The following is a 27,981-nucleotide window of genomic DNA, read 5'->3' as shown; positions in this document are numbered from 1 at the left end:
CTACAAATGTAGCATCCAACTGTAGTTACTGACAGTGGTTTTATGAAGAGTTCCTAAGCCCATGTGGTGATATCCTTTACACACCGATGTCGGTTTTTAAAGCAGTACCTCCTGAGGGACCAAAGGTCTGTAATATCATTTCGTGCAGTGATTTCTCCAGATTCTCTGAACCTTTTGATGATTTTACGGACCGTAGATGGTAAAACCCCTAAATGCCTTGCAATAGCTCGTTGAGAAATGTTGTTCTAAAACTGTTCGACAATTTGCTTAAAAAATTGGTGACCCTCGCCCCATCCTTATTTGAAGAGTTTTAAATCTACAAAAAAAAATCATTATATGACCCCTTTAATGCACCTTACAATCCAGCACATATTGTGTATGAAAATAGACCCAAATAGACACATTCATCGTGCGCGCTATAATCCGAAAACATGGTAACTTGATACCAGTTTTGAGAGAGAATAATACAACAACTACACAGAGTAACTACACTGAGGAAAAACTGAAATGTATGCAATATGTTGACATCCAGGTCAGCTGCCAAAAGGAGCCAGTAACCTGTTGTGAAATGTTTGTTGTAATTTATATGCCAAATATTATGATGTGTATTGTGTCTGAAATGTATATAGCAATATGTATTTTTTTTTAGACCATATCGTTCTTTGTTAATTGCATATGGGGATGGCATGAGAGTGATTGGATTAGGTTGCTGATTAGGTAATGACATTCTTGCCATTGTATGCATTTTTGTCTGTGGTCTTGGTTTTTAAATTCTTCCAGAAAAAGTAGCATTTTGGGGGTCAATATGCATTTTTGTCTGAGGTCTTGATTTTTAACTTCCAGAAAAAGTAACATTTTGTAGTGATGGTTGAAAAAAATAATAGTACACATTTTAACAGCCTGAACATGTTGACTGGTTGTTTATAAGTGCTTTTTGTCCCTCTCGATAGGTCCATTCTCCGACGTGGTCACCACAAATCTCAAGCTCTCCAACCCTACAGACAGGAATGTGTGTTTCAAGGTGAAGACGACCGCGCCACGCCGGTACTGCGTGCGGCCAAATAGCGGCATCATCGACGCAGGCACCTCCATCAATGTCTCGGGTAAGTTCCAGGCATGTGAAAATAAGGAAACCTGCGTTTTTTAACATGAATTTTCGTGTCAAAATAGCACTCCCGCCTTTTTCTAATGAAATAACAAAAGTATGATATAAACAAAATGGTAGCAGGTACTTGCTGTTCCTCTTGCCTAAACGCTGCACTAAGTTGTAGGACGGGAAGACAATCAGGAGCACTGAAATTAGCTCCCTCGTTAGCTAACTATCAAGCTAACTTACTTGTTGCCGGCGTTGGCTCTCCGACCCACAACGTCGACGGTTCTTCACTTTGTTGCTAATCTCGTTTGGACGATAACAATCCAAACACTGTTAATTCAGAATCAATCAATCAATCAATGTTTACTTATATAGCCCTAAATCACTAGTGTCTCAAAGGGCTGCACAAACCACTACGACATCCTCGGTAGGCCCACATAAGGGCAAGGAAAACTCACACCCAGTGGGTCGTCGGTGACAATGATGACTATGAGAACCTTGGAGAGGAGGAAAGCAATGGATGTCGAGCGGGTCTAACATGATACTGTGAAAGTTCAATCCATAATGGATCCAACACAGTCGCAAGAGTCCAGTCCAAAGCGGATCCAACACAGCAGCGAGAGTCCCGTTCACAGCGGAGCCAGCAGGAAACCATCCCAAGCGGAGGCGGATTAGCAGCGCAGAGATGTCCCCAGCCGATACACAGGCGAGCAGTACATGGCCACCGGATCGGACCGGACCCCCTCCACAAGGGAGAGTGGGACATAGGAGAAAAATAAAAGAAACGGCAGATCAACTGGTCTAAAAAGAACCATCTGCAATTTTAGAGCAGGAGGGTCAAATGTGCGGCCAGGTTTATTCTGAGATAAGTTTGGTAAGTATAAAAATGAGCTGTAGTTTTTAATGAAAAAAAACTGGTATTCTAAATTTGTCCACTGGATGTCGCAGTAACAATTCTGTTAGGCAAGCAAAATGTAAAACCTGCCGTTTTACCTCGTCTGCTTCAAACACATTGTGCTTTGGTACCCTCAAAGAAGAAAATATTAGCAGAGTATAACTCAACCCTTTTGAATAGTTTCTACCTCAGTTTGTATGGTTAGTTGAGTTAGCACAAGATTAATAAGTGAAAATGGAAAATTAAGGATTTGAGTTAATTTATTATTTATTTTATATTTTGTTCAAACCCAGATGATCATGTGTAACATATACGTGCTGCAAATCAAAGTAAAGTATATGGGGTGTTATGGACTAGGAACAGAAGACCAGAGTTTCGACTCGGAGAGAGAAAGCAGAGCTTGAATTGCAGTTTGGTTGGCACTGTGTATTAAATAATTAGTGATGGAAAGCAGGGATAAACATAGCAATGAGTTGAATGGCAAGTCAACGTGAGAGCAATTTGAAGAAAAACACATACTATATACAAACCCCGTTTCTATACGAGTTGGGAAATTGTGTTAGATGTAAATATAAACAGAATACAATGATTTGCAAATCCTTTTCAACCCATATTCAGTTAAACATGCTACAAAGACAACATATTTGATGTTCAAACTGATCAACATTTTTGTTTTTTTGCAACTTTTTAGAATTTTGTAGAAATGCACCTAAATGCAGGAAATGTAGTCTTGGTTTTCAACATTCTCTTTCGGGGTGTGTTAGCACTTTGTGCTGATAGAAATTGTCCTTTTTTCCCCCCCTTCAATGTTTGTCTTTTTTTTTTCTTAGACGATGCTCACATCCCTGAAGTTCTGTCCTTCACAGAACAGAAAGTATTTATATTGACTGATTACAAACAAAACAACATTAAAGAGATAAATAAACACGGTAGATTGGATTGATAATTTAATAAGCAGAGTTATTTTACTACTGTCAGCATCTCCAAACACTGTCCTTGCAGAGGTTGGTCAGCAGTGGGCGACAAAACAACACAGTCCACCGTTAGGTGCAGTCACTTTGGTTTACAGCTTGAATCACTAGTTTCATAGTGTTACATTTGTGACGCCTTCAGTGCAACACAAGCCCTGAATTGTCAGTAAATTAAAATTTGGTGTCAATCTATGTCAGATGGAAATAAATCGAGCCTAATTAGGGCATGCACTCACGTTCCCCTTGATAGCGCATATTGTGTTGTTGTCATAGGAACAGACAGCCGCTCTGTGAAGCAGGATTCTCCTTCCTTATTACCTGAAAAGCCGCATGTATTCCAGGCCAAATAGACCGTGATTTGATGTACAGTCCACTTGTGACCTCGCGCTGTGTTGATTTAACTTGAGTGGTGTGGTTTTCATGCCAACATAAATGCTATCAAATACTTGACATTCTGGTTTGAAAGACAACTGCATCCGCGGATAGGCAAAAACAGAGCTAATGCATCCATTTCCCGATTGTCTTTATCAGATTAACGGGTGAGCTCCCAGCTGAACATTGTACAAGAAGCAGGATACACCCTGCCCGTGAAAAAATGTCCCACCGGAACTCTAACAACTAAGGTTCCTTAGGTGAATAATGTAAACTCATTACACCGGTATGTTTTAAAACTTTCATGGTGAGTTTACTGACAGATATAAGTAAGAACTTTACACTAGTTTATATTAGAAATGGGAACAGCGGAGGATGAATGTCCCATAACAAGAAGATAGTGAAAAAGAAGGAGCTTGTCGACGCGGATGCACGCAATTTTTCAGGACTTATGCAGATCCCAAATACAGATCAGCAGGTACCAGAAGGTAAGAAAAGTTGCCTTTGCATAATATTGCGAAACAAAGCACCAGATAATGTGTTAAATTACACACACACACACCATTATAATACTCGTATGTTCAATGCGCCGACAATCCTTCAAGCGGTGCGGCTTCATAGCTTACTAAAGTCGTACTAAAACCTTCTGATATATTTTTGAGCGCCGTGTGTAATGTTCTATATTTTCAATGTAAAATGTAAAATGTTGGTGTTTACTTAAGATATACTGTCATCATAGTGCAGCCTACAAGTATCTCTCATGTTTGACTGCCATCTACTGGTCACACTTATCATTACAGCATGCACCAAATGAAATCGCTTAGAGGTGGGTAAGCTCAACCAAAGTTATTCCTTACATTAGGTGCACCGGATTATAAGGCGCACTGTCATATTTTGAGGGGGGAAAAAATATTTTCAGTGTTCCTTATAGTCCGGAAAATACAGTAAGAAACATGTTATGACAAGGCAGCTTGGTAAAAACTTTTTAAAATCGATGCAAAAATACTGGGTAAAGATTGGTTCGTATGCCGCTAGCTTCATTCTAACATACAGGTTAACGAAAATTAGCATCATTATTATTTAAAACTTGTACAGACGTTCAACAACATATTTTATAACGGAGCAAAATGGACATCAAACAGCAAATGTATTCCTACTTACTACTTGCAAGCATGTAGTCACAAAAATCTCTGCAAACGAATATTGACCAATATTTTTGTACTCCGGTCCATGCTAAATGACTACGGAAGCCTTTTGCTCAAACCTCAAACTATAGTTTCAAAACAAATAATGTCGTCAATTAGGGGTGTAACGGTACATGTATTTGTATTGAACCGTTTCGGTACAGGGGTTTCGGTTCGGTTCGGAGGTGTACCGAACAAGTTTCCACACGGACATATTAAGTATCGTACCGCACGTTGTGTAAACAATGCACACCGAGGCACAACACACGGCATGCTAGCAGCGACCGGGCTACGATTGACTGACCATGCCTCCTCTTTTGCGGGGCTGTCCGGGTGGAGTTTCTTAAATGTCTCAAAAGTCCGGCATTTTAAGTTAGGGTTGCGTGTATTTTCAATGTACGTTCGGGGTTGAGAAGGGGTTGAAAACAAAATTGTGCAAGCAGCATTTGTGAGGGAGGGGCAGAGACAGCAAGAGAGTTATGATAATAGCGCGTGTGTCTCCAGGCTCTGCTTTTTACCCATTGTTTAATCAGGTTTAGCTCGGTTGGTAGAGTGGCCGTGCCGGCAACTTGAGGGTTGCAGGTTCAATTCCCGCTTCTGCCAACCTAGTCACTGCCGTTGTGTCCTCGGGCAAGACACTTTACCCACCTGCTCCCATTGCCACCCACACTGGTTTGAATGTAACTTAGATATTGGGTTTCACTATGTAAAGCGCTTTGAGTCACTAGAGAAAAAGCGCTATATAAATATAATTCACTTCACTTCACTTATTATCCATAGCAGGCGTGTCAAAAGTGTGCCCCAGAAGCCATTTGCGGCCCACAGCTAATGTTTTAAAGGCCCACGGCACATTCTAAAAATACTATTAAAATAAACAAAAACATACCAAAAGGGAAATAAAAAAGCTTAAAGGCTAAATGTAAATCAGAAAAAGTTGCAATGTCGACTAATAAAACAAAGCTGTGATTTTTTTTTTTCTTTCCAAACTGTCATTGCTCAAAACATAATATTGAATCAAAATCAATGTTATTATGAATTATTGACCTATTTGAGGTTACCGTTACTTCACATCAAATATTCCACTAAGAAAAGTGTTTTTGGTGAAAGATTTTGCAAATTTGGTAAATGTATATTTTCTTGTTTTCTTACTGTACCGAAAATGAACCGAACCGTGACCTTCTGAACCGAGGTACGTACTGAACCGAAATTTTTGTGTACCGTTACACCCCAATCGTCAATGTTTTGTGGAACTTTATTGGCAGGTTTGGTGAAAAAGGTGAATGCTACCTTTTTTTGTATCACCAAAATAAAAATGAAAAGTCATGGTCAAGCCCCCAACCAAGCAGTATTGAATGTCACCCACTGGCCCCGTGAGCGAATATGTTAAACAAAGCATCGGCCGCAGGAATGCTGCTGCGGTCCATTCGGTGTTATGTAGCATCCAGTGGTAAAATATGTGCCATGAATGTTTCAAGAAATCCCTGTGTCCACAAACACTAGGTTTCCTCTGGGAACATTTTTCTGTCTGACATTTCAATACAGGCTCGGCATAACAAGGTAAGCCTTGAGCAAATTAACGCTGCGATATGAAACAATTATTTTACGACTGAATGAGCCTCATTAGCCCAACAAACGGATAACCACCAAAGTCGAGTTTAATCCCTCCACAGGGAGGCTGGTTTAAGTGCTGTGGGTTTTGTTGAATATTTGAAACTGTGTTTTCTTTAACTTTTGATTTACAATTGGACACAGTCTACATAGGAGAGCACAATCAGGAGGATGAAATCCTGCTGTCCTGAGAAGCCTTGATATGAATGCATATTGTAAGCATTATATGCTGGCAGGGATTCCCTTGAGGACAAGTCTGCTTCACTTCTCTTTTTGTTCTCGCACCGTGTTCCATTACACATTACTCACCTTTCAACAGCCTTTTCCTTGGTCACACAACACGACCTACAGAGGTGGATGATTTTGCTATATGATTTAGGTATCCTGTCTCAGTGATGCACACAAAACGGCTTTTACTCTCGTATACTGCTAAATAGGATAGGATAGACTTTAGTTATCCAACAATGGGGAAAGTATGTGGTTGATGTGCAGATACAACAAGTCCACAAAAATAGGGTAAAAACTATTTGAATCGCGATTTTCACGTTGTGCGATTCAGAATCGATTCTCTTTTTTTTTTAAATCGATTAAAAAAAAAAAAAAAGTTTTATGTATTTTATTTTATTTTTTATAAATCCAACAAAACAATACACAGCAACACCATAACAATGCGATCCAATTCCAAAACCGAACCTGACCCAGCAACTGCAATAAACAGAGCAATTGAGAGGAGACACAAACATGACACAGAACAAACCAAAAGTAGTGAAACATCCATCCATCATCTTCCGCTTATCCGAGGTCGGGTCGCGGGGGCAGCAGCCTAAGCAGGGAAGCCCAGACTTCCCTCTCCCCAGCCACTTCGTGTAGCTCTTCCCGGGGGATCCCGAGGCGTTCCCAGGCCAGCCGGGAGACATAGTCTTCCCAACGTGTCCTGGGTCTTCCCCGTGGCCTCCTACCGGTTGGACGTGCCCTAAACACCTGCCTCGGGAGGCGTTCGGGTGGCATCCTGACCAGATGCCCGAGCCACCTCATCTGGCTCCTCTCGATGTGGAGGAGCAGCGGCTTTACTTTGAGTTCCCCCCGGATGGCAGCGCTTCTCACCCTATCTCTAAGGGAGAGCCCCGCCACACGGCGGAGGAAAGTCATTTCGGCCGCTTGTACCCGTGGTCTTATCCTTTCGGTCATGACCCAAAGCTCATGACCATAGGTGAGGATAGGAACGTAGATCGACCGGTAAATTGAGAGCTTTGCCTTCCGGCTCAGCTCCTTCTTCACCACAACGGATCAATACAACGTCCGCATTACTGAAGACGCCGCACTGATCCGCCTGTCGATCTCACGATCCACTCTTCCCCCACTCGTGAACAAGACTCCTAGGTACTTGAACTCTTCCACTTGGGGCAGGGTCTCCTCCCCAACCCGGAGATGGCACTCCACCCTTTTCCGGGCGAGAACCATGGACTCGGACTTGGAGGTGCTGATTCTCATTTTGGTCGCTTCACACTCAGCTGCAAACCAATCCAGTGAGAGCTGAAGATCCCGGCCAGATGAAGCCATCAGGACCACATCTTCTGCAAAAAGCAGAGACCTAATCCTGCGGTCACCAAACCGGAACCCCTCAACGCCTTGACTGCGCCTAGAAATTCTGTCCATAAAAGTTATGAAAAGAATCGGTGACAAATGACAGCCTTGGCGGAGTCCAACCCTCACTGGAAACGTGTCCGACTTACTGCCAAGCTCTGACACTGATCATACAGGGAGCGGACCGCCACAATAAGACAGTCCGGTACCCCATATTCTCTGAGCACTCCCCACAGGACTTCCCGAGGGACACGGTCGAATGCCTTCTCCAAGTCCACAAAGCACATGTAGACTGGTTGGGCAAACTCCCATGCACCCTCAAGCACCCTGGCAAGAATATAGCGCTGGTCCACAGTTCCACAACCAGGACGAAAACCACACTGTTCCTCCTGGATCCGAGGTTCGACTATCCAGCGTAGCCTCCTCTCCAGTACACCTGAATAGACCTTACCGGGAAGGCTGAGCAGTGTGATCCCTAGTAGTGAAACAAACATGAATATTATCAACAACAGTATCAATATTAGTTATAATTTCAGCATAGCAGTGATTAAAAATCCCTCATTGACATTATCATTAGACATTTATAAAAATGAAAAAAAAGAACAATAGTGTCACAGTGGCTTACACTTGCATCGCATCTCATAAGCTTGACAACACACTGTGTCCAATGTTTTCACAAAGATAAAATAAGTCATATTTTTGGTTCGTTTAAGTAGTTAAAACAAATTGACATTATTGCAATCAGTTGATAAAACATTGTCCTTTACAATTATAAAAGTTTTTACAAAAATCTACTACTCTGCTTGCATATCAGCAGACTGAGGTAGATCCTGCTGAAATCCTATGTATTGAATGATTAGAAAATCCTTTTAAATCAGGAAAAAATCGTTTTGGAATAGCGTTGAATCGAAAAAATCGAGTTATCGAATCGCGACCCCAAGAATCGATATTGAATAGAATCGTGGGACACCCAAAGATTCGCAGCCCTAGTAAAAACACATTAAACAAGACAAACATTAAATTACATAAAAGACATCAAAAGAGCAAACAAAATTCAACGAAAAACAAAAGAATGAGCAATAATAACGCATATTGCACCTATACGATTGCACCATAATAACAAACTCACATAATGTACACCGTGGTGCACCACGCCATCATCTGCTTGGTTGGAGAACCACACAGAACAGACCCAATGGAGAAACCAAGAGAACCGACTCCGTCCTAGGCTACCCACTAGCTCTCTTAGGGAGAATCTGTCGTGTCAGACGGAATTGTCTGATCCATACAAATAATACATAGCATATATATACAATATATACCAAATACATAGCATTTGGTATATATTGTATATATGTTATAGACATATTATATCTGTATATATTTCATACTGTACACATGATAAGTATATATTGTATATATTCGCACATATGTTTTATTTTACATTGCTATACCTAGTCTATTTATACCTGCACTGTCCTTTCCATCCTTACACTTTCCATCATTGTAACTAAGCTACTGTGTTAAACAATTTCCCTTCTGGATCATTAAAGTTTGTCTAAGTCTAATAATTAACTTTTTAGTTGACTAGCGGGCTAAAGAAGGCAAATGCAATTATTTAAACAAAATTACTGTACTAGATTACTTCCATCCGTCCATCCATTTTCTACCACTTGTCCCTTTCGGGGTTGCAGGGGGTGAATGTTTGTAGTGGAACATTTCTGTCCTAGGGTTACCTCCAAACTAAATGCATTGGGAAGGACACAACATGAGAGGACAAGTCACTCTGACCAAGTTGGTGGGGTGACACGACATAAGAGGACAAGTCACCCTGAACATTGAACAGTTACATAAGTTGTTATGTTACAAATCAGCGTATAAATAAGAAAGGAAGACCAAGCCTGGTGTGCGCTCTTTCTTAATTCCTTCACGAGGGTTCACCATCTTTCATCTTCGAAGACATTGTGTGAACATATTGATTCATTTCAACTTTGCACAATCTGATTATAAGTAATTAAAACTGGTGTAACAAACTCTCTATTGTTCCTGTTTAAGATTCGGACTTTTCGACCACATAAAATTGGCGTCTCGAACATCCCCGACTTTTCGACCACATAAAATTGGCGTCCCCCTACAGGCCACCACATAAAATTGGCATCTCGAACAGAAAGATGCCCCGGTTTCAATCCCCGACATTTCTACTGCAAGTTTATTCTAAAGATCATAAATGATGTCTCTCACCTTGGTAGCAGAAAGACAAGGACATAATCCAACAAGTTGGTCAACTTTGGCATCCAATGGCGAGAAGGACACAAAAAGTCGCTCGGTTTCACCCCTTTTTTATTACCGAGAATTATCAGTCATTCTTCATCTTAACTGGCATATATCAACATCCTAGCAGTCTGCATCCAAGAGACAGCAGACATTGTACAGTAAGCAATGTTTTATTATGTTTGTTGTCTCTCTTGATGTCTGTATGTTGTCGACGGAAAAAGCGAATGTTGTGATGCGTTTATGAAATTAAAAGGGGCAAAATATTTAAATATTAAATGGGTTGTTGGTAAATGGGTTGTACTTGTATAGCGCTTTTCTACCTTCAAGGTACTCAAAGCGCTTTGACACTACTTCCACAATTACCCATTCACACACTGATGGAGGAAGCTGCCATGCAAGGCACTAACCAGCACCCATCAGGAGCAAGGGTGAAGTGTCTTGCTCAGGACACAACGGACGTGACGAGGTTGGTACTAGGTGGGGATTGAACCAGGGACCCTTGGGTTGCACACGGCCACTCTCCCACTGCGCCACGCCGTCCCGAAAAAAAGCATTTCACTGTGGTGTATTCTGCATGTGACAAATAAACTTGAACCTTGAAATTAATTTCCACTGCCGATAGACATTATAATTCACAAACCGAAATAACAAAAAGACATCATACATGACCAACACATTTACAGGCTTGTCAGACAGGTCGGCCCGCCTGCTGTTTAGGGCGGCTATAGCTGCAGGGATAAGGCTTTTCCCGAGACGGGCCCTCGAGAATTTGATGGTTTCCATACCTGCGCCCTGATTGTAGTGGGATGATGTATTGGTGTAGTGGGTGAGTCATATCCTGGACTATAGTGTTTGCCAGTCGAATGATGGACCTATGCTTTGGATCTGAAATTTTGGGTGTGGGTCGGCCTATGATTTTAGCTGCTATGTTTGTAATGCATAGTGAAAAAACATGTGGAACAGTACAGAAAGATGGTTTGAACGATGCTTTGACACAGTAATAACAGGAAGTGAGGTACAACGTATAGTCCTTTAAGTTTACGGATGGCTGACAGTCTTTGTTGACTTCTTTTTTGAATGTCCGTGATGTGCTGATCAAAGTTGAGTTTATTGTCAAAGGTTACGCCCAGGGATTTACTGCACAATGTCTGCTCTCTCTGGGATGCTGATTGATGGAATGTTCATATCTTCGCGTTTGGATAAAGAATAAATCATAATCCTCACAGAGCTTAAGAAATAAAAAGATGGGTTCAAAAGATATTACATGTTTTTTATGAATGTGCTTGCTACTACAGAACATATTTGCTTACACCGTTTACATAAAACCTGGATGATGCCAAATAGAGTGACTATCAGGCTCCTTTACAAGTGTACTTTTGTTTTGCATTGATTTACCAGTTAGAATGCATTGAAAAAAGAACGTGTTGTTGTCTTACATAAGGATTGTGAATGATAGGTCAAAGTCCCCCGAAAAGTGCAGTTCCCATTTAAGAAGCAGAAAGGTATCTGCTTGAAAAAAATAATCCCATTTTCCTAATATAAAGGACCTTTTTCTCCTAAACCCTGTGCCCTTGTTATGGTTCCATTCATCATCAATGTGCAGGCTAGTGCTTTGTAAATCATGCAATTTATTATGCAATTGGAGGAAAATGTTTGTGTTCAAAAGCTCTCCATCCAAACTGTTTTAAAAGATCCACCCCCACTATGGTCCTACTATGGGAATACTTCCTTCTGGGCTTTGGTTAAGTACCTTTTAATATGATACTGTGTTGCCTAAAGAATTTACACACTTTCCTGCCTCCGTTCTCCAGCCGTGTCCCCTCGGACCAAAGTTGGATTGCTTTGCAAATTGGGCCTGATTGAAACAGGACGTTCCCAATCTGTCCGCGCCGTCTGTTTCTGCTTTGGGATACTGAGCCGCCCTGATGGCTGTAACGGTGCACGGCTACATCTCCGAGGGGACGATTGGCATATGCCACGAACGAAAACTGTCCGGATAGCTACACCGGCTGTGAAATTAAAAGGCCAGAGCAGGATGTTTAGCCTTTTAGTTTGGCGCCGATATCACAATATGGCTTTAACTTACAACCATATTCAAAACTGGTCAAAGGAAAAACCATTGCCCCCTTTGGCGAGCATTTGAGCCATCCTCTCTGCGCTGCCAGACTGTCCAGCTTAAGAAAGTGGTCACTATAAATCATTGCTACAACTTTGAAATACCTTCTCCGCCACTGGCGCAACATCAAAAAAAAGGATGTGGTGATCTGTGGAAGTGATCTTCCAACTCAACACCTGCTTTGTGTTAGATGGATATGTAATGCTCAGAAAATGGCATGGAAAAACAGGATTGGACGCTGTTAGAACGATTAACCTCTGGGAGTCTTTGTAGATCTGTCACTGTTTGGCCGTCATGGTAATATTAACGTGAAAATAAAGCAGACCCCAGTTTTTTTTAAAGGGGGGGACCTAGTGAAGCCTAGGGTATCTGGGATTTGATAAATGTGTTTGATACTCACTGATTCATTCCTAATGCCACCGTAGAACATGACAAAGATTTAAATAGAATTTAAAAATAAATCTTATTTTCCGGACTTTAGAGCGCACCCGCTGCATTTTAGTGGAAAACAATATTTTCCGGATCTTAGCCGCACCAGGCTATGAGATGCAGATATATGTTGTGAAATAAATTACTCACAGACAGATTATTTAAATATTTATTTACATACCTTTTAATTGTTTCCAGACTGTGTCTGTAACACTGCAGTAAAACGGCTGATCAAACAAAACGGAAATCATCATCATAGACCCACTAGCTGCGGAAACTAGCTCTCCGATTACCTAAACCAGTACTACTTGAAGGTATGCCAAAGGGTACGTGAGATTTTTTTTTAAATATTCTAAAAATAGCAACAATTAAAAAATCCTTTAAATATATTTATTGAATAATCAACAAAATATGAATGTAAATTCATAAACTGTGAAAAAAATACAACAATGCAATATTAAGTGTTGACAGCTAGATTGTTTGTGGCCATGTTCTATAAATATTGATGTTAAAGATTAATTTTTTGTGAAGAAATGTTTAGAATTAAGTTCATGTATCCAGATGGATCTCTATTACAATCCCCAAAGAGGGCACTTTAAGTTGATGATTACTTCTATGTGTAGAAATCTTTATTTCTAATTGAATCACTTGTTTATTTTTCAACAAGTTTTTAGTTATTTTTTTTCCAAATAGTTCAAGAAAGACCACTACAAATGAGCAATATTTTGCACTGTTATACAATTTAATAAATCAAACTGATGACATAGTGCTGTATTTTATTTCTTTATCTCTTTTTTTTCAACCAAAAATGCTTTGCTCTGATTAGGGGGTACTTGAATTAAAAAAAATGTTCACGGGGGTTCCATCACTGAAAAAAGGTGGAGAACCACTGACCTGAACGGACTCAATCACTCAATAATGACGTTTTGTGAATTGAGTAAGGATTTTTTCTAAACTGAAACAATACAAAAATAATGCCATTGTAAGTTAATAACACTAACACAGACAATCCTAAACGTTTTGCCACGCTTCCTTGATTACATTCCAATAGCACGTACAAATATGCATGAAAACACTCCTACAGATGGGAGGGTTTATTAGTTATAAACAGGTATAGGTATACTGTAAAACCTACACACGTAGTTTGGAGTAATAACTGAAGAATCTATACGAGTAGAAACGCTATGGATGTCTAGAAGATGAAACAGCAGCTCTACATCAAGTTGAAAGCCCTTCATGGAAGGATCCTGCAGCACATCAGTTGGCAAACTCGTCCAAAAGATGGCGCAACAGCACAATCAATAACATTCCTTTTACAGTGTTTTTTTTTTTTTTTTTTTAACTATTTGCATTATGGCTGCCGGCAAAGGATTAGCTGCACTGTTTTTTTAGCCGCAGGGTTTAAAGTATAGAAGAAAAAGTATCGGTAAATAGTCCGGAATTTACAGTACACTGTTAGTTTGTGTGCTCTTAACCAGCTAAACTCATTTTTCCCCATCATGATGGTTTTCTGTATATTTTCAGGTTTTTCTCTGCAGAACTTCTGATGATACTCCAATGTATTTCTAGGTTATTTGTGTTAGTCAGCAAATGGCATTCAGTAAACCATCCTTTTGCGTAATTTCTAACACATCTATGCAAAAAAAGACTTTCAAAACTGGCCCAAAGCGTGTATTATGTTCTAATCACTGATGCGTTAGAAAGCCACAAAACACACTGAACTAACATTTTCTCCTTTTTTGCTTCCTTGTGTGTTTCCAGTTATGCTGCAGCCTTTTGATTATGACCCCAATGAGAAGAGCAAACACAAGTTCATGGTTCAGTCCATGCTCGCGCCACCTGACATGACCGACATGGAGGGAGTGGTGAGTGCCTCTTGTCTCGCCTTTGATACGTGCTCCCTACTCAGTGGCCTAGTGGTCCGCCCTGAGGTCGATAGGTTGTGAGTTCAAATCCCCGGCCGAGTCATATCAAAGACTATAAAAATGAGACCCATTACCTCCCTGCTTGGCGCTCAGCATCAAGGGTTGGAATTAGGGGTTAAATCACCAAAAATTATTCCCGGGCGCGGCACCGCTGCTGCCCACTGCTCCCCTCATCTCCCCGGGGGTGAACAAGGGGATGGGTCTAATCAATCAATCAATGTTTATTTATATAGCCCTAAATCACAAATGTCTCAAAGGACTGTACAAACCATTACGACTACAACATCCTCGGAAGAACCCACAAAAGGGCAAGGAAAACTCACACCCAGTGGGCAGGGAGAATTCACATCCAGCGGGACGCCAGTGACAATGCTGACTATGAGAAACCTTGGAGAGGACCTCAGATGTGGGCAACCCTCGCCCCTCTAGGGGACCGAAAGCAGTGGATGTCGAGTGGGTCTAACATGATACTGTGAAAGTTCAATCCATAGTGGCTCCAACACAGCCGCGAGAGTTCAGTTCAAAGCGGATCTCAGACAGCAGCGAGAGTCCCGTCCACAGGAAACCATCCCAAGCGGAGGCGGATCAGCAGCGTAGAGATGTCCCCAACCGATACACAGGCAAGCGGTCCATCCTGGGTCCCGACGAGCGGTCCATCCTGGGTCTCGACTCTGGACAGCCAGTACTTCATCCATGGTCATCGGACCGGACCCCCTCCACAAGGGAGGGTGGGTACATAGGAGAAAAAAGAAAAGAAGCGGCAGATCAACTGGTCTAAAAAGGAGGTCTATTTAGAGGCTAGAGTATACAAATGAGTTTTAAGGTGAGACTTAAATGCTTCTACTGAGGTAGCATCTCGAACTGTTACCGGGAGGGCATTCCAGAGTACTGGAGCCCGAACGGAAAACGCTCTATAGCCCGCAGACTTTTTTTGGGCTTTAGGAATCACTAATAAGCCGGAGTCTTTTGAACGCAGATTTCTTGCCTGGACATATGGTACAATACAATCGGCAAGATAGGATAGAGCTAGACCGTGTAGTATTTTATACGTAAGTAGTAAAACCTTAAAGTCACATCTTAAGTGCACAGGAAGCCAGTGCAGGTGAGCCAGTATAGGTATATATACAGGTATATATGTATATAAAGCATAGGCGTAATATGATCAAACTTTCTTGTTCTTGTCAAAAGTCTAGGAGCCGCATTTTGTACCAACTTTAATCTTTTAATGCTAGACATGGGGAGACCCGAAAATAATACGTTACAGTAATCGAGACGAGACGTAACAAACGCATGGATAATGATAATTGGTACTTTAACTTTTTTAACTTTAACTACTGAACATTTTCAGGCTGTGAATACTTATGTACATATCATTTATTAGTGTTTTAATTTTTAATACGTTTGCAAAAATATTTTGCAAAAAGGGCCACTGCTCAATGGCCTTTTGCCTGCTCTGGCTTTGTGGTTAGCGTGTCCGCCCTGAGATTGGTAGACTGGGAGTTCAAACCCCGGCGGAGTCATACCAAAGACTATACAAATTAGATTAGATTAGATTAGATACTACTTTATCTATTCCGTCAGGAGAGTTCCTTCAGGAAAATTTAAATTTTCAGCACAATCCTATTCAAGATCAGACAAACATTACAGGGAGACAGAACAGGATCACTGACGGGTCTGCCGGCTTCCAGCGCCCCTTACAAAAAAGATGAGATACAGGTAAACAAGGCGGGGTAATGGGAGAAAAAAATAGAAGGTTAAAATAAAATTTAAAAAATCGGTCTTAGCCTGGGCTCTGGAGAGGGGGTGCAGACTGAGGCCAAGGGAAAAAAACAACTCATAGCCATAGTACACATCTCTTTTACATGTTTGTAAACATCAAAGAACACAGAGGACATTAAAGACATTAAAGCAGCAGATACAACCAGACACTTCTGCATACAGCTATGAATAAAAAGTAAAAGAAACATATCCACTGTGGTGGCCTCTGCGGTGTTCCACACCATCGTCCGCTGGGGTGGAGGGAGCATGGCCAGAGACAGGAGCAGACCCAACAAAGCAACCAAGACAGCCGACTCCACTCTCGGCCAGTGTCCAGTAAGAATGGATGAACGGGGATACGTCCAAAGTGACTGAGGTGTCCGACACCTGCTCACCCAGCCAAGACACCGCAAAGCCTCTCCGTCCCAGCGCTCAGTGCTAGCTCCGCAGCCCTGTCCCCTCATCCGCATCTCCTCCAGTCCCTCCAAACCGACTCCGGTGTGGCAGACACCCAGCAGCTGGTCTCCATGGCCAAGAAGGCTGCCGGGAGGCAGATCCAGAAGTCCACAAAAAAGCACCACAGAGGTCACGAAAGTGCCACCCCTTGTCACACAGTTCCAAAGGGTCCCGGACCAAAAGGAAAAAAAGGATAACAACACATGAAAACAAGAGGGAAACACAAAAGGATGACACAAGAGCACAGAGCTCCTGTCAACGGCAGCCACTACAGCAGCGCCATCTTGGGGAAAAAAAAAAAATGGGACCCATTGCCTCCCTGCTTGGCATTCAGCATCATTGGTTGGAATTCGGGGTTAAAAACACCATAATGATTCCCCAGCGTGGCCACTGCTGCTGCTCACTGCTCCCCTCACCTCCCAAATGGGTCAATGCATAGAGTAATTTCACCACACCTATTGTGTGTGTGAGACTATCAGTGGTACTTTAACATTTAAAAAAAAAAAAAAAATTCACCTTGTCATTATGGGGTGTTGTGTGTAACATTTTGAGGAAAATTTAATTTATTAAATTTTGTAATAAAATGTGGCAAAAGTGAATACTTTCTGATGCATTGTTCAATATGTATGGGATGCTGAAAGACCTCACAGGGAGGATACAGAATTCTCTTTTTTCGCTTCTCCAGTGGAAGGAGGCCAAGCCTGACGAGCTGATGGACTCCAAGCTGAGGTGTGTTTTTGAGATGCCAGCGGAGAACGAAAAGACCGTAAGCACATGTTTACCTTTCTAAAGCCTGCGAGTGGATTTACCGCATCCCTAAACTTCCGTGGCCCTCCTGCAGCACGACATGGAGTCCAACAAGATGATGTCGTCCAGCTCGCTGAAGTCCGATTCCTCCATGCTTCCTACCAAGTCCATGAGCTCCACCCTCGATGATGGCGAAGTGAAGAAGATCATGGAGGAGTGCAAGAGGCTGCAGATGGAAGCTCAGAGGCTACGGGAAGAAAACAAACAGATCAAGGTAAGCGACGCCTCTGCGAAAAAAGGAGACTCGCAGGTTTCCGACGGTTACCCTTAGCTCGGTACTTTGCTGTAGAAGGGCTTTTACTGTTAGTGTCTTAATTAGTACTTGAACAGTGCACAAGCCTCCAGCCAAGTGGCAGCAGTGCTCCAACTAATCCACAGGCTGCCTGTTCAAATTAGTAGTAGAAGTACACTGGAGTGCTGTCGTACAGAGTTGACGGAGGAGAAGAGGTTCTGACTGGACGGAAAATAAAAATGGAGCAAACAACTGACGAGAATCAGAATGAAAAGAGCAGAAAATACAAGGAAACATACGTAGGTCTTTTGATAATCAGGCGATTATATGCAGAATTTTGGTGGCAGCAACTTAAATATTGGTTTTACTGATAAATATTATCCATACTTGCCAACCCTCCCGATTAGTGCCCCTGCTGAAAATCTCCCGGGGCAACCATTCTCCCGATTTCCATCCGGATTACAATATTGGGGGCGTGCCTTAAAGCAGTGTTTCTCAAATGGGGGTATTTGAAGGTATCCCAGGGGGTACTTGAAGGTATCCCAGGGGGTACGTGAGATTTTTTAAAAATATTATAAAAATTCAAAAATCATTTTATAAATGTTTTTATTCAATAATACTTCAACAAAGTATGAAAGTAAGTTCATAAACTGAACATCAAATCAAGTACCAGGCTATTCCATTATTTACCATAAACCCAGAGTTTCCCCCCCATGCCATGATGGTTTGATCCTACCTGGCGGCGCACGGCACCAACTGTCAATCAACTATCGATGGAGAAAACAATGGAGGCGTGGTTAAAGCGTAGCAGTAATGCAGCTGAAAACAAGGAGGAACATGTGCCAAAGAAGGCCGAACCATAGCCGGCACAATTCAGACAGTATTCCGAAGAATATGTGTTAATGGGATTTACGGCTTCGAGGTGTAACCCCCCCCCCCTCCAAGGCATTGTGTTTTTTCTGTGGAGACATGTTAGCTAACATGCTAACGCTTGCCATGTCGGTAATGCACCTGATTTTTTAAGTGGAGACTAAATGAATTCAGGTCATCTCAAGGCACGATGCGGAAGGCGTCCACAATATCACCAGGACTGACAAAAGATCCTCAGTGAAGCACAAGCTCAGGTTTCCCACTAAAATGTCCGTCAAAAAGAGCTGTGAAAAGAAATGCAACAATGCAGTATTCAGTGTTGACAGCTAGATTTTTTTAAGGACATGTTCCATAAATATTGATATTAAATATTTATTTTTTTGTGAAGAAATGTTTAGAATTAAGTTCATGAATCCAGATGGATCTCTATTACAATCCCCAAAGAGGGCACTTTAAGTTGATGATTACTTCTATGTGTAGAAATCTTTATTTATAATTGAACACTTTTTTTATTTTTCAACAAGTTTTTAGTTATTTTTATATATGTTTTCCTAATAGTTCAAGAAAGACCACTGCAAATGAGCAATATTTTGCACTGTTATACAATCTCATAAATCAGAAACTGATGACATAGTGCTGTATTTTACTTCTTTATCTCTTTTTTTCAACCAAAAATGCTTTGCTCTGATTAGAGGGTACTTGAGTTAAAAAAATATTCACAGGGGGTACATCACTGAAAAAAGGTTGAGAACCACTGCCTTAAAGGCACTACCTTTTGCGTCCTCTCACCTTCATACGGTGTTGATCTGGAAATGTTTGCCTCTGCATTTTGATGGCGTGGCACCAAATGGAGATGTTGACATGCGGAGAAAGCACTCTTCATTCTCTAGCGCAAGGGTAAGGAACCTACGGCTCTTTTGATGACCACCTGGCTTTCATGAATTGATTAACGTGGACCCCGACTTAAACAAGTTGAAAAACTTATTCGGGTGTTACCATTTAGTGGTCAATTGTACGGAATATGTACTGTACTGTGCAATCTAGTAATAAAAGTATCAATCAATCAATCAATCAATCAAATTCAGATAAATCTTAGCTGACATTGCTTAACACGATAAGTAATTAATAATTCCGCTGGTAATCAGTGTTAAAAATAACATTCAAAATATAAAACATTCTCATGCATTTTAATCCATCCATCCGGTTGCTACCGCACCTGTTCAAGAAGTCGCAATAACGGTAAGAAGTATTTTATTTGTTGTTGGTTAGCTTCAGAATAACAATGTTATTAAAAATAATAAGAGACTTATTATACTCTAAAAATGTTGGTCTTACTTAAAAATGCGCGTATTTAGTTGTATTCAGTGTTAAAAAAATATATAATATGGCTCTCACGGAAATACTTTTTAAAATATTGGGCTTGTATGGCTCTCTCAGCCAAAAAGGTTCCCGACCCCTGCTCTAGCGGATTACTTTTCAAATGATGCTACATATTAACAGTTTTCGACAAACCACCGCCAGACGATGGACCCCCTGCTGTTTTTCTTGGGAATTAATTATTCCTTCATTTGTTACCAGATTCGCGCCTTCTCAGTCTGGTATTGCCGCTCGCACGGCTCAGCTAGCATCACAGCTAACGTTACCCATGCTGCTACCTCTCTGCTCCGCGAGGGCGTATACGTATCTGACGCATGACGTGACAGTATGTGACGTGTGTAAGAAGGTGCGCTTGCTGTCTGTGAGAAGGAGAGACATCAAAGAGTGACAAAAGCCTGTAGTGTAAGTCATTTTCTATGTCGCACAGAGACAAACCCGCGATACATCGCCCAGCCCAATCAGCACCTCCAAATCCGAGTCCATGGTTCTCTCCCGGAAAAGGGTGGAGTGCCATCTCCGGGTTGGGGAGGAGACCCTGCCCCAAGTGGAGGAGTTCAAGTACTTAGGAGTCTTGTTCACGAGTGGGGGAAGAGTGGATCGTGAGATCGACAGGCGTTTTCAGTAATGCGGACGTTGTACCGATCTGTTGTGGTGAAGAAGGAGCTGAGCCGGAAGGCAAAGCTCTCAATTTACCGGTCGATCTACGTTCCCATCCTCACCTATGGTCATGAGCTTTGGGTCATGACCGAAAGGATAAGAATTAAATGAGTTTCCTCCGCCGGGTGGCGGGGCTCTCCCTTAGAGATAGGGTGAGAAGCTCTGCCATCCGGGAGGAACTCAAAGTAAAGCCGCTGCTCCTCCACATCGAGAGGAGCCAGATGAGGTGGTTCGGGCATCTGGTCAGGATGCCACCCGAACGCCTCCCTAGGGAGGTGTTTAGGGCACGTCCAACCGGTAGGAGGCCACGGGGAAGACCCAGGACACGTTGGGAAGACTATGTCTCCCGGCTGGCCTGAGAACGCCTCGGGATCCCCCGGGAAGAGCGAGACGAAGTGGCTGGGGAGAGGGAAGTCTGGGCTTCCCTACTTAGGCTGCTGCCCCCGCGACCCGACCTCGGATAAGCGGAAGAAAATGGATGGATGGATTGATGGAGGGTGCGTGTATTTATATCACATGATGCAGTTTACAAGCACAAAGATGGTGTGAATCAATCCATGCTGTTCGATGTCATTAACTGCCGTAAGTATGAAAAACAACAAGAAATGTGAAAAACAAGTGAAGTGAATTATATTTATATAGCGCTTTTCTATAGTGACTCAAAGCGCTTTACATAGTGAAACCCAATATCTAAGTTACATTTAAACCAGTGTGGGTGGCACTGGGACCAGGTGGGTAAAGTGTCTTGCCCAAGGACACAGCGGCAGTGACCAGGATGGCGGAAGCGGGAATCGAACCTACAACCCTCAAGTTGCCGGCACGGCCGCTCTACCAACCGAGCTACGCCGCCCCCAAAAAAAAAACAACACAAATGGAGACACGTTTGCAAACGCCGATGACATTGAATAGTCACACTGCTTCATTCAGTTAATGATAACTGCTGTTTCAATGTTAGGCTTGGGTTTTTAGCAGATTTCCCGTATTTTTCCTGCAGACAGCATTTCGTGACCTCAAACAACAAGGCTATGGATTGATTCACACTGGCTTTCGCGTTTTTAAGAGTACTGGAAAAACTGGAACACTTATTTTGAAAGTCCTTATAGAAAATGACTATATCGTGATATTCGAGTATACGTTCTCACGCAGTTGCTTTTAGCTGCGGGCATTACACTACAGGCTCCTCCCACTCTTTCTTGTCTCTCAGCATTACACTACAGGCTCCTCCCACTCTTTCTTGTCTCTCATTCTCACGGAGACGTAAAACAAGCGCACCTTCTTACATACGTCACATACGAATACGCCCTCCGGAGCAGAGAGGAAGCAGCATGGGTAACGTTAGCTGTGATGCTAGCGGAGCCGTGAGAGTGGTAATACCAGACAGAGAAGGTGCGAATCTGGTAACAAATGAAGGAATAATTAATTCCCAAGAAAAAACAACAGCGGTGGTTTGGCTTCAAGCGGGAAGATGTCGAATAGACAACTTTAATTTTTCAAGTGTGGGGCACAAGCGTTGCTACGAAAAGTAGCATTACTGCTAATATGTAGCATCATTTGAAAAGTCAGCTGCTAATAACTGTTTAATAAATACATCCATCCATCCATTTTCTACCGCTTATTCCCTGTTTTGGTCAATTTACTTAGTTGTGATTTCCTTCTCTGCATGAAAGTTTAAAATGAGTACCGTGTTTTTCGGACTATAAGTCGCAGTTTTTTTCATAGTTTGGCCGGGGGTGCGACATATACTTCGGAGCGACTTATGTGTGAAATTATTAACACATTACCGTAAACCAGTGGTTCTCAAAATGGGGGTACTTGAAGGTAAGCCAAGGGGTACGTGAGATTTTTAAAAAATATTCTAAAAATAGCAACAATACAAAAATCCTTTATAAATATATTTATTGAATAATACATCAACAAAATATGAATGTAAGTTCATAAAGTGTGAAAAGAAATGCAACAATGCAATATTCAGTGTTGACAGCTAGATTTTTTGTGGACATGTTCCATAAATATTGATGTTAAAGATTTCTTTTTTTGGGAGGAAATGTTTAGAATTAATTTGATGAATCCAGAAGGATCTCTATTACAATCCCCAAAGAGGGCACTTTAAGTTGATGATTACTTCTATGTGTAGAAATCTTTATTTATAATTGAATCATTAGTTATTTTTATATCTTTTTTTTCCCCAAATAGTTCAAGAAAGACCACTACAAATGAGCAATATTTTTCACTGTTATACAATTTAATGAATCAGAAACTGATGACATAGTGCTGTATTTTACTTCTGTATCTCTGTTTTTCAACCAAAAATGCTTTGCTCTGATTAGGGGGTACTTGAATTAAAAAAATGTTCACAGGGGGTACATCACTGAAAAAAGGTTGAGAACCACTGCCGTAGACTATCAAATAATATTATTTATCTCATTCGCGGAAGAGACGAAGAAAATGTCAGCAATCGTCACATACACGTCAACCAATAGGAATTTGGCGGGGGAGGGTCATGGCAGAAGTGCATTGTGGGTCATGGAATGCTAACTGCTATATGCTATATGCTACTGCCGTAGCTATTAGAATGGATCATTTTATCGTTGGCGGTACTTTTTTAAAAACTGACAAGGGCTGAACAAAAATGGCCCAGAAAAGGAAATCATGTACTGCAGATTACAAGCTGGACGTAGTGAAATATGCAGCAGAAAACGACAAGAGGAAGCGGCGCATAGCTTTTAGAGTAGGCAGAGTTGTTTAGAAGCGACATCGAGGAAGAAGATTTCATGGGATTTATCGATTAGGAGTGACAGATTGTTTGGTAAACATATTGCATGTTCTATATGTTATAGTTATTTGAATGACTCTTACCATAATATGTTACGTTAACATACTAGGCACCTTCTCTGTTGGTTGTTTATGCCTCATATAACGCAGGGGTTTCCAACCACCGGGCCATGGCCCGGTAGAATAATTTTTTATTAATTATTGTTATTATTATTTATTTTATTTTTTATTTTTTATTAAATCAACATTAAAAACACAAGATACACTTTCAATTAGTGCACCAACCCAAAAAACCTCCCTTTTTCATGACATAAAAAAAAAATAATAATAAAAAAATAAAAAAATCCCCCCGCCGGGCCGCGGGAAAAATTATCAAGCGTTGACCGGTCCGCAGCTACAAAAAGGTTGAGGACCACTGATATAACGTACACTTATTCAGCCTGTTGTTCACTATTCTTTATTTGTTTTAAATTGCCTTTCAAATGTCTATTCTTGGTGTTGGATTTTATCAAATAAATTCCCCCAAAAATGCGACTTACACTCCAGTGCGACGTATATATGTTTTTTCCTTCTTTATTATTCATTTTCAGCCGGTGCGATTTATAATCCAAAAAATACGGTATAATAATAATCCAGTATGAACAAGAATCATCAAGTTCCTTGGCACCCTCATATCTGCTGACCTCGGCACCCTCATATCTGCTGACCTGTCCTGGACCCAAAATACAACTGCGGTCATCCGGAAGGCCCAGAGGAGACTCCATTTCCTGAGGGTGCTGAGGAAGAACAGACTGGAGAGGCAGCTGATGGTGACCTTCTATCGCTCGGCTGTTGAGAGCCTGCTGACGTACTGCATAACAGTGTGGTACGCCAGCTGCACTGAAGCAGACAAACAGGCGATTCAGAGGGTCATAAAGTCGGCACAAAAAATCATCGGCTGTCCCCCTGCCCTCCCTGAAGGACTTACACAACTCCCGTTGCTTCAACAGAGCAAAACACATTACCAAGGACAGCACACACCCTGGCTTCCACCTGTTCGACTTGCTACCATCAGGCAGGCGCTACAGGTGCATCAGAGCCAGAACAAACAGGCTCAGAGACAGCTTCTTTCCCAAAGCTGTCACCATGTTGAACTCTAACTTATAATAATAATAATAATTCACCCCTATAAAATATAATGTCCTAATACCCTACTGTGCAATACTACCCTTCGAGTGCAATACGTCCGTCACTGATTGTTATTTATTACTTCGGTACTCCTGTCTTGCTCTGTATATTGTACAGTATTTGTATTTTGTACTTCTATAGTGTTTTGTATATTGTACAGAATTGCTTATTATTTTTATTGGATAGTAGTCTGTTTATTTCAATTGTTAGTTTTTCTTATGTCATTTATTTCACCCCATATTTGTTCCCACTACCGCACCTTAAGTTGGAGTCTTTAATCTCGTTATATGCAAATATAATGACAAAGTTCATTCTATTCTATTCTATTCTATTATATGCATCAAATGTTCATTCAAGGCTAAGGCAAAATATGGAGATATATATCGTGTATCGCTATATGGCCTAAAATTATCGAGATATTAAAAAAAGGCCATATCGCCCAGCTCTAGTTCTAAGCGTAGGTAAACAGTAGCGGTTTATAGTCCGGAATTCACGGTACATAGAGGCTTATCTCATGGACTGCAGGACTAAACAATCATCTTTTTTCTCCATATCCTTTCATCACCCCCTACCCCCCTCGCAAACATGGCTTGTGCACCCCAGGAGGACGACGGTCTGCGAATGAGGAAGAGCAACGTGATGTCTTCCCCGCACTCCACGGCCGGCATGAAGCGGGAGGAAGGCCTGAGCGCCCGCTCGGTCGCCCTCATGGTCCTCTTCTTTTTGGTGGGCGTCATCGTGGGCAAGTTGGTGTTGTAGAGGGCGGGCGGGGCAGTCAATGGGCGGGGCATGCTTTCGTGGGGATGAAACCAAATCAAAAAGGCGGGATGTCGGAGTTAGGACGAGATATGCCATATCTGCTGGGTGAGGGGGGTTTTGATTCAGCATCATTTATAGTTAAAAAAAAAAAAAAAAAGGTAATGTTTGAGGGGGGGGGAACACAGGAAATTAATGATTCACCGTCTTATAAAGGAGCTGTTACAGGTCTGCCTAATCACTTATGGTCATTTCCCTCTTCACCAACTTCCATGTGGGCGGGGCCTAGCGCCGTGCTCACATCGCCGTTATTCCTCACGTGTGAGGCAATGCAAGGAATGTCACGTGTATGTTTTCTCAACAACAAGAGTATATCTCCACCGCCCCCCCACCCCCCACCTCCACTGTTGGATATAACACCACCGTCTTGTGGTACAGTCAGACATTTTTGCCCATTTCCTTCCTCTCACCTGATCACTACACCCCCCATCTCCACCAGGGAGGGCGGAGGCGGAGCTTGGTCGCATGCATGTTGCATCTGGACTGTTTTTGTTTTGGAAATCTTAATTTAATTGCTTTTATAACGGTGTTGATTGTGTGATTTTTTTTTTTTTTTCGGCTATAGGTTTGCACAAATGCTTTCATTTCTTTTTGTTTGGGTTCGATATCCGAGACTTGTTGTCTGTATAAGCATTTAGGATTATTGGGGAGAGCTCCGGATTTTGTGAGCTTTCGTACGGCGCCCGCTAACGTTCACCAGGCCGACGCTTTGCCTTGTGACCTGTTGAAGTGAGTTTGTCCTCAGGCCCAGACGTGAGTACAGTACCTTGTCACACATACCTGGGAGAGAAATACACAAAAACACGAAGGTGCATGTATGGTCTTTTTGTTTCCGTGGCAACAAAGTCCCCGGTGTCCAAACAAAGCTTTTCCACATCTTCCCTACAGAGCCATACATTCTGTTTTTGTGTGCAGGAAAATGTATGTTAGCAAACAGTGGCATGTTGCGAGCTGCCTTCACATGATTTCCACCTTCTTCTTATTTTTTTTTTACTACTGCTGGCACGTGTTCCATCGTGGTGTGTTTGTTTAAATCCATGTTTTATAATCCTCACGGCATTTGAAGTTGTTTCATGTTTACCGCACTAAGCTGAAGAGTGTGATCTTCCTATAGCCCCGAGGGACCACCAAACGACATTGTACTGTTTATCGGAAGCCAGTGGTTTATTTTCTTGCGTTGAAATGAAATTTTGGGGCGGACAAATTAGCTGAAAATCGGTCAAAATTACGAGAAAAAAAACGTAATTGTGGATTTGAAAGGCGTGTGTTCCTACTACTGTATCTCTTTTAAAGGGGAACTGCACTTTTTTTTTTTTTGCATTTTGTCTAAATCATAATCCTTATCTAAGACAAGAACACTTGTTTTTTGATGCATTCTAACTAGAAAAAAAATGTTAGCAATAGTCAGCTAACCGTAGAGTCAATGGAAGTCGCTCGATGCCGCCTATTATATGCTCTAAAAACCTCCATTAAGGCTTTATATACACGCTGTAAGTATACAATACAGTCCAAAAGTCTGCACACACCTTCTCATTTAATGCCTTTTCTTTATTTTCATGACTATTTACATTGTCACTTAAGGCATCAACACTATGAATGAACACATGTAGAGTTATGTAAGGTGAAATAACTAAAAACATGTTTTATTTTCAAGTTTCTTCAAAATAGCCACCCTTTGCTCTGATTACTTTTTCGCACACTCTTGGCATTCTCTCTATGAGCTTCAAGAGGTAGTCACATGAAACAGTTTCACTTCAGAGGTGTGCTTGAAGCTCATCAAAAGAATGCCAAGAGTGTGCAAAAAAAAAAGTAGTCAAGAGCAAAGGGTGGCTATTTTGACGGAACTACAATATAAAACGTCAATCCATTTTCTACCGCTTATCCCTTTTGGGGGGTGCTGGAGCCTAACTCAGTGACAATCGGGCGGAAGGCGGGGTGCACCCTGGACAAGTCACCACCTCATCACAGGGCCAACACAGATAGACAACATTCACACACTAGGGCAAATTTAGTGTTGCCAATCAACATGAATCATCCCCAGGTTTTCAATTATTTCACCTTTTTTTTTTTTTAAGTACATAACTACACACGTGTTCGAACATTCATTGTTTTGATGCCTTCATTGACAATCTAGAATATAAATAGTCATGAAAATAAAGAAAAGGCATTGAATGAGAAGGTGTGTCCAAACGTTTGGCTTGTACTGTATATGTAATATTGTCATAAATTCGTAACATTTAATATTTTGCTCATTTTAAGCACTGACGCATCACAACGTTCGCTTTCTTCTTCAACAACAACACTAATCATGACAGACGACATAATAAAACAATCACTTACTGTACAATGTCTTCTTGTAATAGGATGCTGACTAATGGGATGTTTATATCTTCCCGTTTAGATGAAGAATCAATCATCAGGGATACTTTTTTTTTGCCATATCCGGGTTTAAGTTGGATGTCAAAGTGCACCAACTTCTGGGGTTATGTCCACATTATTTTACTATCCACGTGAAAGGCGTGATTTGTAAAATAGAATTAACTTTCACCGGCTTAGAGGCGAGGGAGCAGCTCACCGGCTGATGTCAATATAGTTAGCGCTCTGATCAATGTGCCGCT

At 41.6% G+C, this 27,981-nt stretch overlaps 1 protein-coding gene across 1 annotated transcript in view; it reads left to right on the top strand.

Moving 5' to 3' along the window:
* LOC133544624 (vesicle-associated membrane protein-associated protein B/C-like) overlaps positions 1-27,981 on the top strand; it is a 45,747-nt gene that overhangs the window by 17,068 nt on the left and 698 nt on the right. The window contains exons 2-6 of the mRNA XM_061890063.1: positions 951-1,103; positions 14,288-14,391; positions 17,351-17,431; positions 17,507-17,686; positions 25,151-27,981. The exon at positions 25,151-27,981 is cut by the window's right edge and continues 698 nt beyond it. Coding sequence (XP_061746047.1) covers positions 951-1,103; positions 14,288-14,391; positions 17,351-17,431; positions 17,507-17,686; positions 25,151-25,306 — 674 coding nt within the window. The 3' untranslated portion in view covers positions 25,307-27,981. The remainder of the gene's footprint in view (positions 1-950; positions 1,104-14,287; positions 14,392-17,350; positions 17,432-17,506; positions 17,687-25,150) is intronic.

Source organism: Nerophis ophidion, linkage group LG02 (genome assembly GCF_033978795.1).
Source record: "Nerophis ophidion isolate RoL-2023_Sa linkage group LG02, RoL_Noph_v1.0, whole genome shotgun sequence".
In the NCBI taxonomy this organism is placed as follows: Eukaryota; Metazoa; Chordata; class Actinopteri; order Syngnathiformes; family Syngnathidae; genus Nerophis; species Nerophis ophidion.
Note: the sequence above shows the minus strand (reverse complement) of the source record. Positions and strands in the feature narration are given on the sequence as shown.